The sequence below is a fragment of the Prunus avium genome, chromosome 5, assembly GCF_965620075.1.
Source record: "Prunus avium chromosome 5, drPruAviu1.hap1.1, whole genome shotgun sequence".
In the NCBI taxonomy this organism is placed as follows: Eukaryota; Viridiplantae; Streptophyta; class Magnoliopsida; order Rosales; family Rosaceae; genus Prunus; species Prunus avium.
Window position 1 is genome coordinate 21,118,051 of NC_142288.1, and position 16,849 is coordinate 21,134,899.

At 36.2% G+C, this 16,849-nt stretch overlaps 1 protein-coding gene and 1 pseudogene across 1 annotated transcript; one reads left to right on the forward strand and one right to left on the reverse strand.

Moving 5' to 3' along the window:
* Positions 1 to 4,178: 4,178 nt before the first annotated feature.
* LOC110753255 (cytochrome P450 87A3-like) lies at positions 4,179 to 6,766 on the forward strand. The gene is made up of 9 exons (XM_021954120.2): positions 4,179 to 4,395; positions 4,501 to 4,822; positions 4,914 to 5,063; positions 5,236 to 5,487; positions 5,564 to 5,653; positions 5,744 to 5,822; positions 5,910 to 6,016; positions 6,111 to 6,238; positions 6,341 to 6,766. Exons 1-9 carry the CDS (start codon positions 4,202 to 4,204, stop codon positions 6,465 to 6,467), a joined length of 1,449 nt encoding a protein of 482 aa, XP_021809812.2. The 5' UTR covers positions 4,179 to 4,201; the 3' UTR covers positions 6,468 to 6,766.
* LOC110753280 (uncharacterized) lies at positions 6,641 to 14,077 on the reverse strand (annotated as a pseudogene).
* Positions 14,078 to 16,849: the final 2,772 nt, after the last annotated feature.

Genomic DNA, 16,849 nt, shown 5'->3' on the forward strand with positions numbered 1-16,849 from the left:
TCTTGCAAAAGCCTTCACCAACTCAATGAAATTGCCTCGATTAAAGGAGTCATAAGATTCATCATCACCTCTAAAAGCCATTCCTTGATTTGCTAAATACCTAATCGCCTCTATTGTGGTTGTAAGCCTCAATCGGTTTTTTGCAACTTCTTGTGGGGTTTGCACTACTCTGTCAATATGGTGAGATGGGTTTTTTTAAATCCATCCACTTTTGCATAGCAAAATGATGTGGTGAATTTATATTGCCTATATGAATAAGGAAAACACACTCTTTTCCACCAACTCTTCTCCAACTTCTAAATCCCTCTACAGTGAATGCCTTATGTAAGTGATCAATGTCAAAAAGAAAGCATGGAAAGCAAAACACTTTGTCTTTATGAACACTATACTCAAGCCAATGGTATTGCTTATACCAACTACCAACAAATTGACGCTTTTGTTTCCCTTCTAAGTGTGATGGAAATTCCTTTAATTGTGGTTGACATGGTCCTAAGAGAATATATGCTCTTCGAACATTATCACGTTCATTAGGTGGATATGTGTCTATTTGAGGACGTAATCCGGGATCACGCTCGAGAGAATTGGTATTAACTTCTTGATGAGACTCGACTCTTACGTTTTCATCTTCAATTCTTTGAGGTTGAGAAGGAGGTTGCTCCTCACAAATTGGAGGAGACAAAGAAGGACCCGAAGGCATGCTAGTTGATGATTCATCATTGTTTCTCTTAAAAAAATCTTGAATAGTCCTTGATCTCTTAACATTACGATGTTGACCCGACATTATAAAGTATAACCTATTGAATAATATATAGAAGATGTAAACATATAGACCAACAAAAATTTCAATAAAAACATTACATACTTAAATAGTTAAATATCTAATTAAAATCCCCAATTGACAATTCATACAAGCAAGCAAGAACACCAAGATCAAAAAAACTAATTGATAAACCTTAATTGTAAATCCCTAATTGATACTTCATAAACCCTAAATAATCCCCAAAATTTCAAAAGAAAAGAAGAAGAAGAAGAATGGAAAATTACCTTAGTTTGCTTTAATTAAGTCCGAGGAGAGAGGGAATGTGTGTGAGAGTCTAATGTTTTTGAGTGCTGCTATTTCCACCACCCTGTCCTATTTTCTCACCCACCTTATTTTCCCACCCACCATGTAAATTTGAAGAAATACAATCCTATTTTTCCACCCCCTATTATTCCTAAAATACCCTTTACAAAATTAAATGAAAAAAAAGTTAATTAAACTCTCTTCTCCAAGTCACCCCCAACCTCTTCCTCTCCTCTGCCATCACCACCATCCCAACCCATCTGTAAAACCCATAAATTTGTTTTCTCCTAATAGAATTTTGCTTTAACATTATCTGCCCAAATTAATTCCCTATTAATTTACATAAATTTCAAATGAAGCCTGCACATGGATAACTCACCCAACATCCCTACCCTGCGATATTCCAATTTTTACTTCTTCTGTAGTTTCAAAAGAGCGCTTCCTTTTTTTTATGATACTGCAACAGCATAAAAAATTTCAGTACCACATGTTTGGCAAACTCGTGCAAAATAACAAGCAACTGGAAAAAAAAAATACAAGTGTTTCAAAGAGTGAACGTTATACATTTTACTTGCCTAGATAAAACTGACCAAGTTTGCATTAAAGACGAACAGCAAACGGTGTCGATTAAGCAAACAGAAGATGAAGAGTCTAAGGAAATGATAAAAGAAGCGTCACAAACAGAAGAATTTATTTCAGTCCTTAAAAGTCATTTTACATAAGGATAAATTTGCCTTTAAAATTTTGAAGATAAGGTGGGTGGGGAAATAAGACAGGGGGTGGAAATAGCAGCACTCATGTTTTTTCACGTAGGGTGTGGGGTTTAGTTCTTTTTATTTATTTGTTGGCTTGGTCAGCCTAGTCCAAGTGGAATTAGTAATATTTTATTTGGGTGGGCAGCCTTATCCTAATGGGAATAGTTAATAATATTTATTTAGATTACCTAGGCTAGAGTATTAATTTAGCTTAAAAAAAAACAAGTTACCTGGGCTTTAGCCCAGGTTAGCGTGCTAGTGGGTACGTCCCTGGAACCAAGCGTAAGGAAAAACTAATCTATTCCCCTCCTATAATAGTTCTATTATTTGAGATGTTTAAAATCAGGTTGTTCGGCTCTAGACTCATAAAGAAAATTTAAAACAAAAACTTCAGTTTTGCTAACCATTTGGGTTGGAACACGTTAACTTTGAAAATTCACTAAATATTGAGTTTAAATCAAAATAATGTAAAACTTTTCAGATAACAACTAGACATAGAAACATTAAAAATGTCAAAATTTGATAAAAATTAGGGTTAAGGAAGCATGTCAAAATAGAAACCAAAACAGACTAGGTTGCATAACGTTCCTTTTTTTCCAGGTTTGTACACTTTATTTTGAAAAATCACCAAAATTACAATTTACAACCAAACTAGATAAAACTTTCCAGATCTGAAGAAAATACGAGAAAGTAAAACATACTAAAATTTCATGAAAATCCAAGTTCAGGAAGTTTTCAAACACGTATTCAAAACAGGGCATGCAGTAGAATCAGAACAATTTCCACTCTAAACGTTCCCAAGGTGGCTATAGAAGTCCGATCAACCTAAACTTTTGATATGTTATAATAGACAGCATTTCAAACAACTTTGATGAAGGAACCAAAGTCATTTGAGTACAGGAAATCACAGAAATATATTGAAACCGAGCATACTATTGTGAAATCAGGAAATGGTAAACTTATTGTGATCATACCAATGGTTAGGAGTCTGTACTGGTCGGATTGAGGTGAAATTTTAGTATGTTATAGGAATCACGTAAATGAACAACTTTTATGAAGAAAGTTTTCTCATTTGAGCTTCCGAAATTTGAGTTCTCGGCTGCTCCAAGGAAGTGACGAATTTTTGGATTTTGAAGAGGAACAAAAGAAGAATAAGGATGAAAATATTGTGAATGAGGAAGAGAGTGATGATACAATGAATGATGAGGATAAGAATAAATTCATGATTGAAGAGTCTTAGGCTAGGTGAGTCATCAAGTTAGAAGAGAGTGATGATACAATGAATGGGGAGGAAGAGAATAAGAAAAAATCTTAGACTAGGTGACTCATCACTTTAGACTAGGTGACTCACCTCCAATAGATGAACAACTCATCCCAATTTGGGATAAAAATCAGATTTTTTGAAAAGAAAATAAGAGGGAAAGGGGGAAGAATGGGAGGATGATGGTTTGATGCCCTCCACGTTTCATTTTTTTCTTTGCCTACAAGGGTATTTTGGTAACTATCCACACATAGGGGTATTTTGGTCATGTTTGTCCAACTTGAAATTAAACACACTTAATTTAATAATCTCAATCCAAAATCACTTGATAAAAATATCATAATCATTCTCCACCATTATATTATTTTTCACTAAAATATGAAAATCCACCTTGAATTTTTTAGGGTATTACATGTATTATGCAATTTAATAAAACAAAAAATAAATAAATATGGGCATACAAAGTTTCATGCTCAATCTTTAATTATCTCCATGTAAAGGTGGAAGCAGAAAAAAGCGTACATGTTAAAGGAATGCATAAAATATCCAACATGTTAAACAATGTAAAGTCCCACATCGCAAATTTGACAAAAATATATAATGAGTGGTTCCACTACTTTACTAGGCTTAAAATTTTGTGTGAAAATGTTTCAGCATCATCTTTCAATTTTTTATTTAAAATGTTGCAAGCTAAGTATTCCACTAACATCAAAGAAATGGAAAGATCTTTACATTTAGAATGTGTTGTAAATGAGCACAACGTTTCTCAGAAGAGATTGGAGAATATGGCAGAATAGTTTTCTCCTTACTTGGGTAAAAAAGTTAACTATACTAATTAGTCAGCTAAATAGGATCTAGATCAAAAGAAGTTTCACATAAAGTCTATAATGCTATAAATAAGCCACTAACATTAGTCAGCTAACATTTCCTTCTCAATGGTAAATAGATAACAAGAACAGTTCTTTTGTGCCTATGCTACGAGTTTGAGGCATAAACAAAACAAATTTAAGCCATGATGTGACATTAGTTTGGTCTGGCCTGTCTATTTAACCTCTTCTCGTCTTGTAACATAATATTCAGTAAAAGATCTCCTCCGAAACTTAGACTGACACTTTGTTAAAAATGTGGGCTCTGTGCATGGCAGCATTAGCTATTATAAGCATCACACATTGGGTTTACAGGTGGAGAAATCCCAAATGCCACGGCAAGCTTCCACCGGGATCAATGGGATTGCCACTGCTAGGCGAGACCATACAGTTCTTCACTGCCAACACCTCTTCTGATATTCCTCCTTTCATCAAAAAAAGGATGGAAAAGTGAAGTTTCTGATACTATATATAACAGCTACTTCTTTGTCAATTTTTCAAGCATACTTGTTTTTAATATTCCTTACTAGTATCCTGCATTTTTGGACTTTGCAGATACGGACCAATATTCAGGACTAATTTGGTGGGAAGCCCGATTATTTTTTCGACAGACCCGGATCTGAATTACTTTGTGTTCCAACAAGAGGGAAACTTGTTTCAAAGTTGGTACCCAGATACCTTTATAGAGATTTTTGGCAGGCAAAATGTTAGTAACATGCATGGGGTCATGTACAAATACCTCAAAAACATGGCGCTGCATCTCGTTGGACCTGAAAGCCTTAAAAATATGATCCCTGAAGTTGAACAAGCAGCTCTCAGCAAATTACAACAATGGTCATGTCAGGACACTACAGAATTAAAAGATGCAACTGCAAGTGTAATTTTCAGCCTCACCTTTTCTTCTCTTTAACAAAATATCACTAAAAATTGATATCTTGTTTGAAGTCTGATTAATTTGGTCTTTGCAGATGATATTTGATCTCACTGCAAAGAAACTTATCAGCTATGATTCGAGTAAGTCCTCGGAGAATTTAAGGGACAACTTTGTTGCATTCATACAAGGATTGATCTCCTTTCCTTTGGACATCCCTGGAACAGCTTATCACAAATGTTTGCAGGTAAATGTAAATCAACACTTGTCTCTTTCTTTCACAAGGTCATATTTCTCCATGGATAGGCAAAAGCTCAAAGAGGCATTGAATTAGATCCTCAAAGCTGACTTTAAAACTAAAAAGTTCTGAGAATGTAGTCTCTCCTCTTGGTCTCAATCACTTTCAAATTTTTATGCAGGGAAGGAAAAGGGCGATAGGAATGCTGAAAGACATGCTACAGGAAAGACGAGGAAAGTCCCGAGATCAGCCAAACGACTTTTTCGATTACGTGATTGAAGAACTTAAGAAAGAGGGAACAATCTTGACAGAGGAGATTTCTCTGGACTTAATGTTTGCGCTGCTTTTTGCGAGCTTTGAAACAACTTCAATTGCTATGACTTTAGCCATCAAGTTTCTATCAGACCATCCTCTGGCGCTAAAGCAATTAATGGTCTGAACTCTCAAAGTGTTACCAAACAGTTTATAATATATATATAACCTTATAAACATTTTCTATCTTATGCCAGGAAGAGCACGAAATGATTCTAAAACAAAGGAAAAATGCTGATTCAGGACTTACATGGAAAGAATATAAATCAATGACATTCACATTTCAGGTGAATCTTGACATTTTCATTTTCAGTTCTTGAAAGGAAATCCACTCTATTCAGAGCTCTGTTTTACAAACTGAAATTTTCAACTTGCAGTTCATCAACGAAACGGTTAGACTGGCAAACATTGCTCCATGCATCTTTCGAAAAGCGCTAAGGGAAATCAATTTCAAGGGTATGTAGGAATGACATAGAGTATTGTTTTCCTGTTATAGGAAATCATTCTAATTTGACATATTATTACCATTTGGTGTGGGTCTAGGATATACCATTCCAGCAGGTTGGGGAGTTATGGTTAGTACCACAACGGTACACTTAAACCCAGAAAAATATGACGATCCTGTGGCCTTCAATCCATGGAGATGGGAGGTAGGTTGAATATCTGAGAATGTATTGTTCTAGCTAATCTACCATTTATTCTCAGTCCAAAACTGCAGTGAAAGATGGTTTGATTAATTTAAAGGGAATGGAAACAAATAGCGCATCCAAAGATTTCATGGCTTTTGGCGGCGGACAGAGACTCTGCGTAGGAGCAGACTTTGCTAAAGTGGAGATGGCTGTGTTTCTCCATTGCTTAGTCACAAAGTACAGGTAAGAAAGAACTAATGTCCTGTAATCACAGAGAGAGAGAGAGAGAGAGAGAGAGAGAGAGAGAGAGAGAGAGAGTAACATGTTCACATCCAAAATTTTCAGGTGGGAAGCAATCAGAGGAGGAAATATAGTCCGAACTCCTGGGCTACAATTTCCGGAAGGTTTCCACATTCGTATCCTGGAGAAAGATACAAGTAACAGGAAACAGCCTATAACTCCTGATACTTGAACCAGAAATGTCTGAGAGGGTAGAGCCACCATATGTGCTTTTAGATTGTGAAGCATGGACCATTGAGCTCGCCATTCCCTCAGTTTAAATATTTTCTAAAATAAGAAGCAATTTTCATGGTTAGATTGGTTAGGATTCGGAATTCCTCTGAATGTTCCGGGTTCAGACCACTATTATGAAATGTACTCTGTAATACAATAAAGCCAAAGAAAAAAGATTGGCATGCTTCTACCTAGATCTTTCTCAATGTTTAATGATCTCCATGTAAAGGTGGAAGCAGAAAAGAGAATCGGTTAAAGGAATACAAAAGATATCTAACATTTAAAACTTTGGGCTACTTTATCATTTGTCTGACTGAACCATGTCTCATCTTACCTGCACAAACATATTTTGCAGCTTGATCAGTTGCTGGGTAAAGTTTGAAGGCTCGAGTTGTTGTTTCTTTTGGCTTCATAATAAGGAATTGTTCCTGAAAAACAGTATCATTTGTTAAAATATAATCATCATGTTCAAAACTCAATACATGAGCAGTAGGGAAGAAAGTACCTCCATGAGGGTGACATCACTAGGGCAATCAAACTGCAATACGGGAAAATTCATCACATCTGAAACTACAAATTGCAACAGCCATTCACTGAAGTTGTAGACAAAAATACTTCATGTGCAATAATCACAATCAAATTTAAGCATTAACCCTGTCTCTAAGTTCATTTGCAGCTTCAATAACAATACAAACTGTCACAACATCTATAGTGAATAGACCAACAGTTTTCCATTTTATAAAAAGAGCATGTTAACTCTAGGATCTTAAGTTGGACCAAATCGACTGCTCTGCCCTTTCTCCAAACCTGTGCATAAAGACACCCAGCTTAGTTGACACGCACCTTAACAAGAACCATCAAAGAACTAGTACCTATCAAGAATCAAGATAGTAAAGTGATAGCCCCCTTTGCCCAAGATCTGATAATAACTCTAGCTATTAGTCAACACTATGCAACTTACTTAATTCAGCAATTCATATCCCAAAAACCACCCCAAAAAAAAAAGCATTTATCAAGAACTACAACTAGACTTACATGCCTGTTGGCGAGGATCCAACTCAATTGCCTTATCAAATTCTGCTACATACCCTGAAACATCACCCTTAACAAATAACAAAGTTGTAAACTTTTAAAGCCAAACTATAAGAACATGTCAAATGTGCAGAGAAATTTAGAAAACAGCATTGAATGTAACAAGGAGCAGATTTTACCTGCCTAAAGAGTACCATTCCACGTCGAATTGCGGCAATGGCTTCGCGGGCATTGTTACCACTAGTTAAGGCATCCCAGATGCCAGAAACTGAAGGGAGCGGTGGCTAGTTTCTGTAGTTGTGAATTGTTGAAGTAATTGTGCCAAAGAAGAGGGAGCTGTTCCGGGTTTTGAATAAAACTGAAGGGGAGGCTAGGAATGGTGTCATATACGGTTTTTCTATTTAATTTTTTTCAATAAATAGTACCGCCGCGCGGCTATACTATTTAAACAAAAACAATTAAAAAAACACGAGTTTAGCCGAACGGCTATACTATTATCGAAAACAAAAGGGGGGCCCAAGTGTCAAAATGGGTATCGCCGGGCGGCTATACTATTTTTTGGGAAATAAAATACCATCGTAACGCCGCGCAGCTATACTTTTTAAAATAAAATATTTTTAAAAACCCCGTATAGCCACACTGCCATACTATTTATAGAAAAAAGGGACCCACCTAGTGCCTAGGTACCCACGTGTCAAAATACATATAGCCGAGCGGCTATACTATTTGTTTAATAATAAAACAATATCCGGGTATAGCCAGGCGGCTATACTATTTATAGAAAAAAAGGGACCCGCCTAGGAGGCACCCACGTGTAAAAATCAGTATATTTGATAAATTACCGTAGTAAAGCCGCTCGGCTATACGATTTATAGAGAAAAAAAAGGACCGCCTAGTGTTATGTGGCCACGTGTCAAAATAAGTATAGCCGCGCGGCTATACTATTTAAAAAATAAATTACCGTTGTAAAGCCGAGCGGCTGTAAAAAATAAAAACCCGGGTATAGCCGTGCAGCTATACTATACTGGGGCCATTACCTAAGAGTAGTTTAGAGCATTGTCCATTACTACTACTAGGCCATTACCTAAGTCTCTATTATCCCTTTTTGATTTTTTACGTTCCTAGAGTTATTACCCGTATAAAGAATTTAGCATTTTCTCGTTTAATATTCGTATTATACACATACGTACATATTTTTCAATAATACTTCCATTTTCCTTACACGTCTTAAAGGCTGGGTAAAATACACGTTTAAAAAAAAAAAAAAAAACTTACAATACACGTATTGTACACGTACATACGTATTTTTCATGTTTAATACACGTGTCTTCTACAAAATTGTTAACCCCACCTGCCTCCTTACTTGAATATAGATATCAAATACACGCCTTCCTAGACTTTGCGAAGTTTGTGTATTGCGGCAAGCAAAAACCGTTTCTGCAAATTGCAATGTTACAGTATAAGGTCCATTCTGAAGACCCAGGCCGTAGTATCTCAGTGAACCTGGGGACACTCTTGAAGTCTCGAAAAGCTCTGGTGTCAAATCTGCACCGGAGACTTGCGTAAGGGTGGCTTCCACAAATGATTGATTCAAATTATCAGAAAAACCCGCATTGCTAACAGCCCATTTCTGTGTACTGGTTACATTAAATGTTGCTGGGCCAAGAGCTGAGTCTTCAGCCTCATACAATATGCCATCATTTCCTCTCATTTGTGGTCCTCCACACTTGATTGAGAAGTTTGTATCTGTACAATTCAATGTAATAGCACAAGCTATGATTAGTGAAAAAACTTCAAACTGATGTAATAGCACAAGAGATGCTTACTAGATTTATCAAGACATTCCTGCAATATGTATACATAATGAGATAAGCAATGCCTATTGCTGTAACATGATCTTGCATTAAAGAAATAAATGCTAGTGAAATATAGAAGAAGATTACATCATGAGGTATTTCGATTGCATGGAAAATTCCTCTGGAGGCAATTCAATCCAGGAAGACTGTAAACACAGAGAACAATTATTATTTATAATAATTAAACAGTAGTGGAAGAATCCATTAAACTGCAAAAGTGTAATAGCAATCACTTTATGTTTGAACTATCCGTCTAAAAAAAAAGGTATTTCGATTCAACTCACGTTATGTTTGAACTGTCGAATGTGAAGTTGTTGACCACTAAATTCCTGCATAAAATCATTAATCAATCCACATATGAAGATGAAAATTTCGTGTTCAAGATCTCAACATATCAGTACTTCAAATCCATCCCTTCTAATTTATTGAATTTCATTCATGTGGTATTATATATGCACAATGAAGGTGATTTGGACCATAAATATGAAGGTGAAAGATAAAAAGGAGACATACAGTTGCGATATTGTGGTTACCCATGGGGGAAAGCTTCCTGAGAAATAGTTGTAAGACAAATCTCTGCACATAACAATACAGAATGAGAAGGCACAAAAATACACGAAAGTTCAAAGGAATTTAAGTAAGAAAAAGGCTGCCAGAATGCGCGCGCACACACACAGTACTGGTTTCATTGCCAGTGCATATAGCATACTTTTATGACATTAGGACTTACGTAGTCTGAAGATGATTGCTCTTTTGGCTTGGAAGAGGTCCAGACAGACTATTGTTTTGCAAGAAATCTGGCCATATATCAATTATAGGAGGCACCCAGAAGAAAAAAAAAAAGAAAAAAAAAAAAAGAAGAAGAAGAAACAAAGAAACAAGAAAAAGGTCAGATGAACGACCAAGTTTCTGAGCAGGAAATTCAATGGCATAAGTACAGAAAAGGGGAATAATGAAGGCAAGCCTTATTACAAATATGTAAGAGAACTTATGAAGAACTTGGGAGTTCGCCTGTTAAATTGTTGAAACCCAGATCGCTGCAACATGAGTGATAAGTTGGAGGAACAATTAGAATGATAAGAAAATTAATTGGTATCTTTGGGATTCAAGCTTATATATCTGCTGGAACGTACAGTATCTGTAAACGTTGATATTCTCCAAAATCAGTAGGGATGCTACCATTGATTAATGTATTCTGTAGAACTCTGTTACACCACCAAAAAAAATTAGTGGACAAGTGAATGGAGTAAGATTTTCAATTTGAAAAGGAAAACGAAGTTTGATCACAGTGCGTGAATAAATGAGGTGTTAACTTACAAATCAGTTAAGTTCTTCAAATTTCTTATGAAATCAAGAGACGAGCTCACATAATATATATCACTGATGCGCCTTCATTATCATGCACAAACATAAATGATGCCCAGTAAATGGAGGGGGGAGAGAGAGAGAGAGAGTTTAAAATGAATTAAGCATTTTCCCTTACAGAGACTCCAATGAAGTCAGTTGAGAAAAACTGGTTGGTATTGGGCCTTCAAAAGAGTTCCCTTGAAATCTCCTACAAAAACATTTGAGATGCTTGTGAATAAAAGACCCATCTCAGCCATGCAGATCTGCTTTCATAAACTGCAGAAGGTTAAAAGTTTGCCATACTTACAAAGAAGTCAGTTTTCTCCAATTCCCAATGAAAGAAGGTATCTTTCCTGAGAAAGGATTGTTTGATGCATAGCTAAAATTCAAAAAGTTGACTCATAGTAAGCTCATCCCAGAATAGAAATCTCAAAGTACTGAATAAACAAAAAACTTACAGGATTTTCATGTTGATGAGCTTAGCAAATTTTGAAGGAATTTCTCCACCGAGTCCACAGCTGTCCATGTGATTGTGAATTTAATAAACTGATTGCTACCAATTTCATACGATAAACGCATTCCTTGCTCATCGATAATGAATTAACAAATAAACCGCTCCTTTAAGAGAAAATAATTACACATTGCAACATCTGATTCAAATTCGATGAGTTAAATGAAGCACTCACAATAGCCCGAGATTGACTAAGTTACCAAGTTCTGGAGGGAGTGTTCCGGAGAAATTATTTGATCCAAAGGACCTGCAACAAGTCATGTTGAAGAGGTATAGAATTAAATGATAGGGGGTTCTATATTTAACATGTCCCATAGATCATTTCTCGGTTGTCTTTGCTTACAGCATAGTTAGCTCCTTAAGGTTTCCAAGCTCCTTGGGGATGGGCCCAGAGAATAAATTGTGGGCAATTGACCTGAATGGAAATATCAATTAAAGATATTAGCACCCGTTTATAATTCAGGATAAAAACAGAGTAATTTTATGTATAGTACTATGTGCTTCTTTGGCCATATGGTGTATAACTCACTTGGGAGTCTATGTTTCACTACTTACAATACTGTCAACGCAGACATATTGCCGATGAATGCTGGTAGGGGACCGGTGAAATAGTTCAGATCAAGTTTCCTACAAGAATTGAAACAAAATGCAATGACCAGCGATTAATCTCTAAGTATAAAAAATATTCGTGACAATTTTGAACGGTAAGAAACCAGTGTCTTTTATATGAAAATGTAAACTGCACTAAACCAAACAACAGAGAAGTGGGTTGGAAAAACTTCATAAAAAACGGCCAGATATCTTAAAGCCTCAAATTCTTTTGGAAACACCCCTCAAATTCTAAACTTGATAATTAATTGATTTGCTAGAGTCAACAACACAAGACTAAAGAATATGGAGAGAGAGAGAGAGAGAGAGAGAGAGAGAGAGAGAGAGAGAGAGAGAGAGGGGAGGGTAATAACATACAGTTTGGTGATGTGGCAGGTAGTATTTTTGTCACAAGTACAGTCACAAGTGATGGCTGGATAGCTTTTCAAACTCGCTTCCATTGATGGCAAATCCAATGCATTGCTCTCCTCCACTGATAGGCAGGGCTTGCATGTCCCATTGCTTGAATATTGAGATCAACGCCGGCACTGCATTCTCAATTCAATCATTGCGTACACATCACATAACGTATTTATGATATACCTGAGAGATGGCTAGTACCTTCAGATGGATTGGTAGTAGCATTTTGAGCCATGGACACATGAAACCAGAAGCAACTGAGAAAGCATAGACTGCAAAAGAAGCCAAAGGACGCTGAAAGAGGCCATTGTTGTTTCAGACTTTCAGTCAATTGCAGTGATCGAAAAATCGGCCTAGGCGGGAGGCTAGGGTGCTACGCGGTCGCTAGGTTGGCTCGAGGCGGCTAGGCTGTTGCTAAGAAGGCGCGAGGCGGCTAGGCGGTCGCTAGGCGGGCGCGAGGATGCTAGGCGGTCGCTAGGCGGCTAGGCGGTAGCTAGGCGGGTTGGGTCTTTTTTCGTTGCCGAACCCGGGGGACGAAGCAGCCGAAACCAAAGAAAACAAATCGAAGCTTGAGTTGATAGAGAAGCGAAACGGCTCGACTGCGAGTGCAAGTTCCGTACTCTGTGATGCAAGCTTCTTGTTCGTCTGGAATATATTTAAAGAGTATACTTTTAAAATATTCGAATGTCTTTGAATCAGCAATAAAGAAACAAGGCCTTATTGGATATTTTGGACGACCAAATGTCAAATTGTCAAGGATGATGAATTGCCGAGCAGTTTGATGATGTGGAAACTAAACCCTACTAACATCATCATAGAATCAATTTTTTTAACAAAAATATTCTTTTACCAGATAATTATCCTTCTTTTATTTGACATAAGTTTTCAACCATTAGGTTAGAGTACAATGAATGAATGGCTAAAACTAAACAAACTTATTTTTTTATATATTTTTTTAATATAATGATATATTGTAATTAATTTTTTATTGACTTTCCCATTCCATTTTCTCTCTCTGTATTAATATTTGGCTTATTATTTTTTATACCCCCTGAAAATGTATTTGAGTCTCACTTTGCCCCCCTGAATAAGAACAGATCCATGTACAGGCTACGCTGGGCTCTAGTATGGTGTAAAATTTTTAAAATACTAAACTTAGTACAAATTTTATAAGCTAATCCTACTCCAAAAAATATTAGCCCACAATCTCTTCGTCTCCTGGCCTATGATTGTTTTTTGTTTAATATTAGGTCACCTCTTTTGACTAAAAAAACCACACATTTATGATTGCTTTTGGAACAAATAACATGGTAGTAATAATAAATTACTATCAAAACAAACATGGAAAATATTTAATGTCTGCCAACATGAAAATTTAATAATTTCTTCATGCTCTATGTTCCTTAGTAGTCGTAAACCCCCTTTCCTTTTTTGCCAAAATAAACTGTAAACCCCTCTTCTTTGGCTCTATTTTAAATATTTTTACAAGTATCAACTAATTAAGGTGGTTTTGAAGTTGAAACTCCAGGGCTTGAGGTTAAATAGTGGCTGGTCTGGTCCCTCTGTAGTTTGGATTGCTTATGTTGAATTGCATTTGAATTGCTTCTTCTAGCTGCATAGTATTTCTGAGAGAAGGAGAAAGGTTTGTTTTATATATTTTTTTTAAGATGTTATTTTATTATTTTATTTGTTACTTTCTGATTTTGAAATATTTTTAATGTTATTATATTATTATTATTATTTTACTTGGAGTCCCCATAGCCAAGAAAAATATTAGCCCACTTGCCTGAATTCGTCCTTGCCCCTGAAACTCATTCTGTCTCACTTTACTCCCTTTTCCACACATATTTGCCTCATTTTGCCTCGTTTTCAGTGAGGCCAACAATTTCTGGTCAAAATTTTAATTAAAAATTAAAAACTCAATTTTAAATAAGATTAAATATTTAAAACATAATATATATTAATTGAGTTTTTAATTTTTAATTAATATTTTGACCGGAAATTGTTGGCCTCGCCGGAATCTAGACAAAGTGAGACAAATATGTGTGAAAAAAGGAGTAAAATGAGACAAAATGAGTTTAGGGGCAAAGTGAGACTCAAACACACCTTCAGGGGGCATATCATAAAATAAGCCTTAATATTTCAAGAGCTTTAAGCCCTGTTTGGTATCCTACTTTAAAAAGTAAATTCAAAAACTATGATTCTTGTTAAAAACATGAGTTTTCAAGAGTGATTTTAAGATCATAAACTTGTTTGGTATTGAACTCCAAACTATTTTCAAGATCTAAAACAATGGGAATTAAATGAGCCCAAGAGAACATGTGTTGTATGACAACATAAGTTAAATGAGCCCAAGAAACACTATGGCTAAAATACAAGGATGGGGTTTTTCTCCATCTTTTGTATTGGCTTATATAAGCCACACTAGACTGTTTTCTTTCTAGGGTTTGAAGAATCCAACTTTGGAGTGGGTTTGAGAGGAGAGAAATCTCCACTCTACCATGCTAGAACCGGCCACCAAGAGGAGAGGGCTAGCACCTTACCTCCTCTTAGTCATCTTCTTCATCTCTTACACTACGTTGTGTGTATGAACTAGAGGGTATCTACTTTGGTACCTTGTGAAGACTATGAAGCAAGCAACAAGGAAGAAGGTATTTCCAAAGGTGAAAACTTGGAGACCATCCAAGAGAGCTTCAAGGATAAGAAAGTCTCATCCTTTCCTCCCTTTTCTTTTGTGCATAAGTGAGATTAGACCTAGAAAGATACTTGGAATTTGGTAGCATTAGGCTTAATAAGATCTAAAAGTCGCTTCCGCCTCTTTGAATGTTTGATTCATGTATGTTGTAGCTTAAAATCCATGAGTTTAAATTTAAATGCATGTTTCCTTTAGAGGCTGAGTTATGGAGTCTCCTTAGAGGTTTGCAAATGGCTTGGGCTAAGGGTATTAGGACCCTTGATGTTGAATGTGACTCTTTTATCTGTTGTTTCTTTGATGGCCCGTTTGGTAACGTTTTCAGAGGTTGTTTTCATTTTCAGAGAACAAAATTGAGGCAAAAACACGTTCAGTGGCCCAAAAACAAAAAACACTGATAATGTTTTCATAAAATGAAAACAAGTTTGTGTACTTGTAGAAAACAGAAAAAAGTTGTTTTTATTCTCATGGGAAACATTTTCATAAAAATAACTCACATATTATTATTTCAAATTGTACTACTAGACATGTTTTCATTGTTTTTGTTTTCTGAAAATGTTTTCTAATTAATCTACCAGACGCATTTTCATTTCCTGAAAATGCAAATTCGTTTTCTTGTTTTCATTCTCTGAAAATATTCTAAGAAAACATTCTCCGAAAACGTTACCAAACGGGCCCAAGCTTTCAAGAATAGAATAAAAAAATTTGGATCAAAGTGTTGTAGCGGACTTGCGTGCTAGTTCGGCGATCATCTTTGAGCTTAACAACTTTAAACAAAATGTGGTTTGCACAACTGACAAGGATCAAGAGAGAGTTTTCGGACAGGTAAATACCTTCAGGTGAAATAGCATGAGAAGGTGGAGGAAGCCAAACATGTGTAATCCCGGAAGTAGCTAGTTAAGGTACAGACTGTCTTAAAGAGTTGTACCATCCTCCTTTCTTGCTTGATTCCCAATTGAATCCCTGATCATCAGTCAGCCCCCAGAAAATATATACATTAGTACTACTATAAATACCTGAATTCATGTTTCCTTGTAATGAAACCAGATCCTTTGATGGAGGTGTGAGAACTTGATTGTTACGGTAAATTGAAAACCTGACTGTTTTTAGGCCTAAAAATGTGAAATCTTGACTGTTTTGGTAAGTGATTAAAACCTGTATATACCCAGAGATATGAAACCTGGACTGTTTTGGTAAGTGAATGTCCTGACTGTCATTCAACGCAGATTGTGGACCATTATAGACATGCCTTAATTGCTAATTCCGCTGCTATCTATGGTGCGGCTGACATTAACTTGTCCCAACCAATTGCCAATGATGGAGAATTGGAGATGGAGGCACTTGCTCTTTGCTGAGGAACAACAAGAAATAAATAAGGTCATGTTAGGCTAAGTTTGGTCTCCTAGGACTACTCTCGGTGCCATTTTTACTTTTAACAACTAAGATATTGACGTGTATACATCATTTGGCAAAACAAATTTGGTAAGGAAATTAGGCGTCTCTAATGTTAACCTCTAATAATGACATTTCAATTGAATTCTTCATAGATAAGAGTCCTAAGCAGTTTAATTGCTTCCAAAGAAATTCCACACATGCAAATTGTATTCACTTTCCTGCATCTTCCGAAGAAACCCCAATTTTTATTTTTGGTAGAGGACTACTATTTGCTTTATTCCTTGATAAATAAGCATAAAATACACTTGCAAAAAATCTCCTCTGAACTTGGACTGATAGTTTGGCAAAAATGTGGGCTATGTGCATGCAGCATTAGCTATTATAAGGATGACATATTGGGTTTACAGGTGGAGAAATCCCAAATGCCATGGCTGACCTTATAGTTCAATGGGATTGCCACTGCTAGGGGAGACCTTACAGTTCTTCATTCCCAACACCTC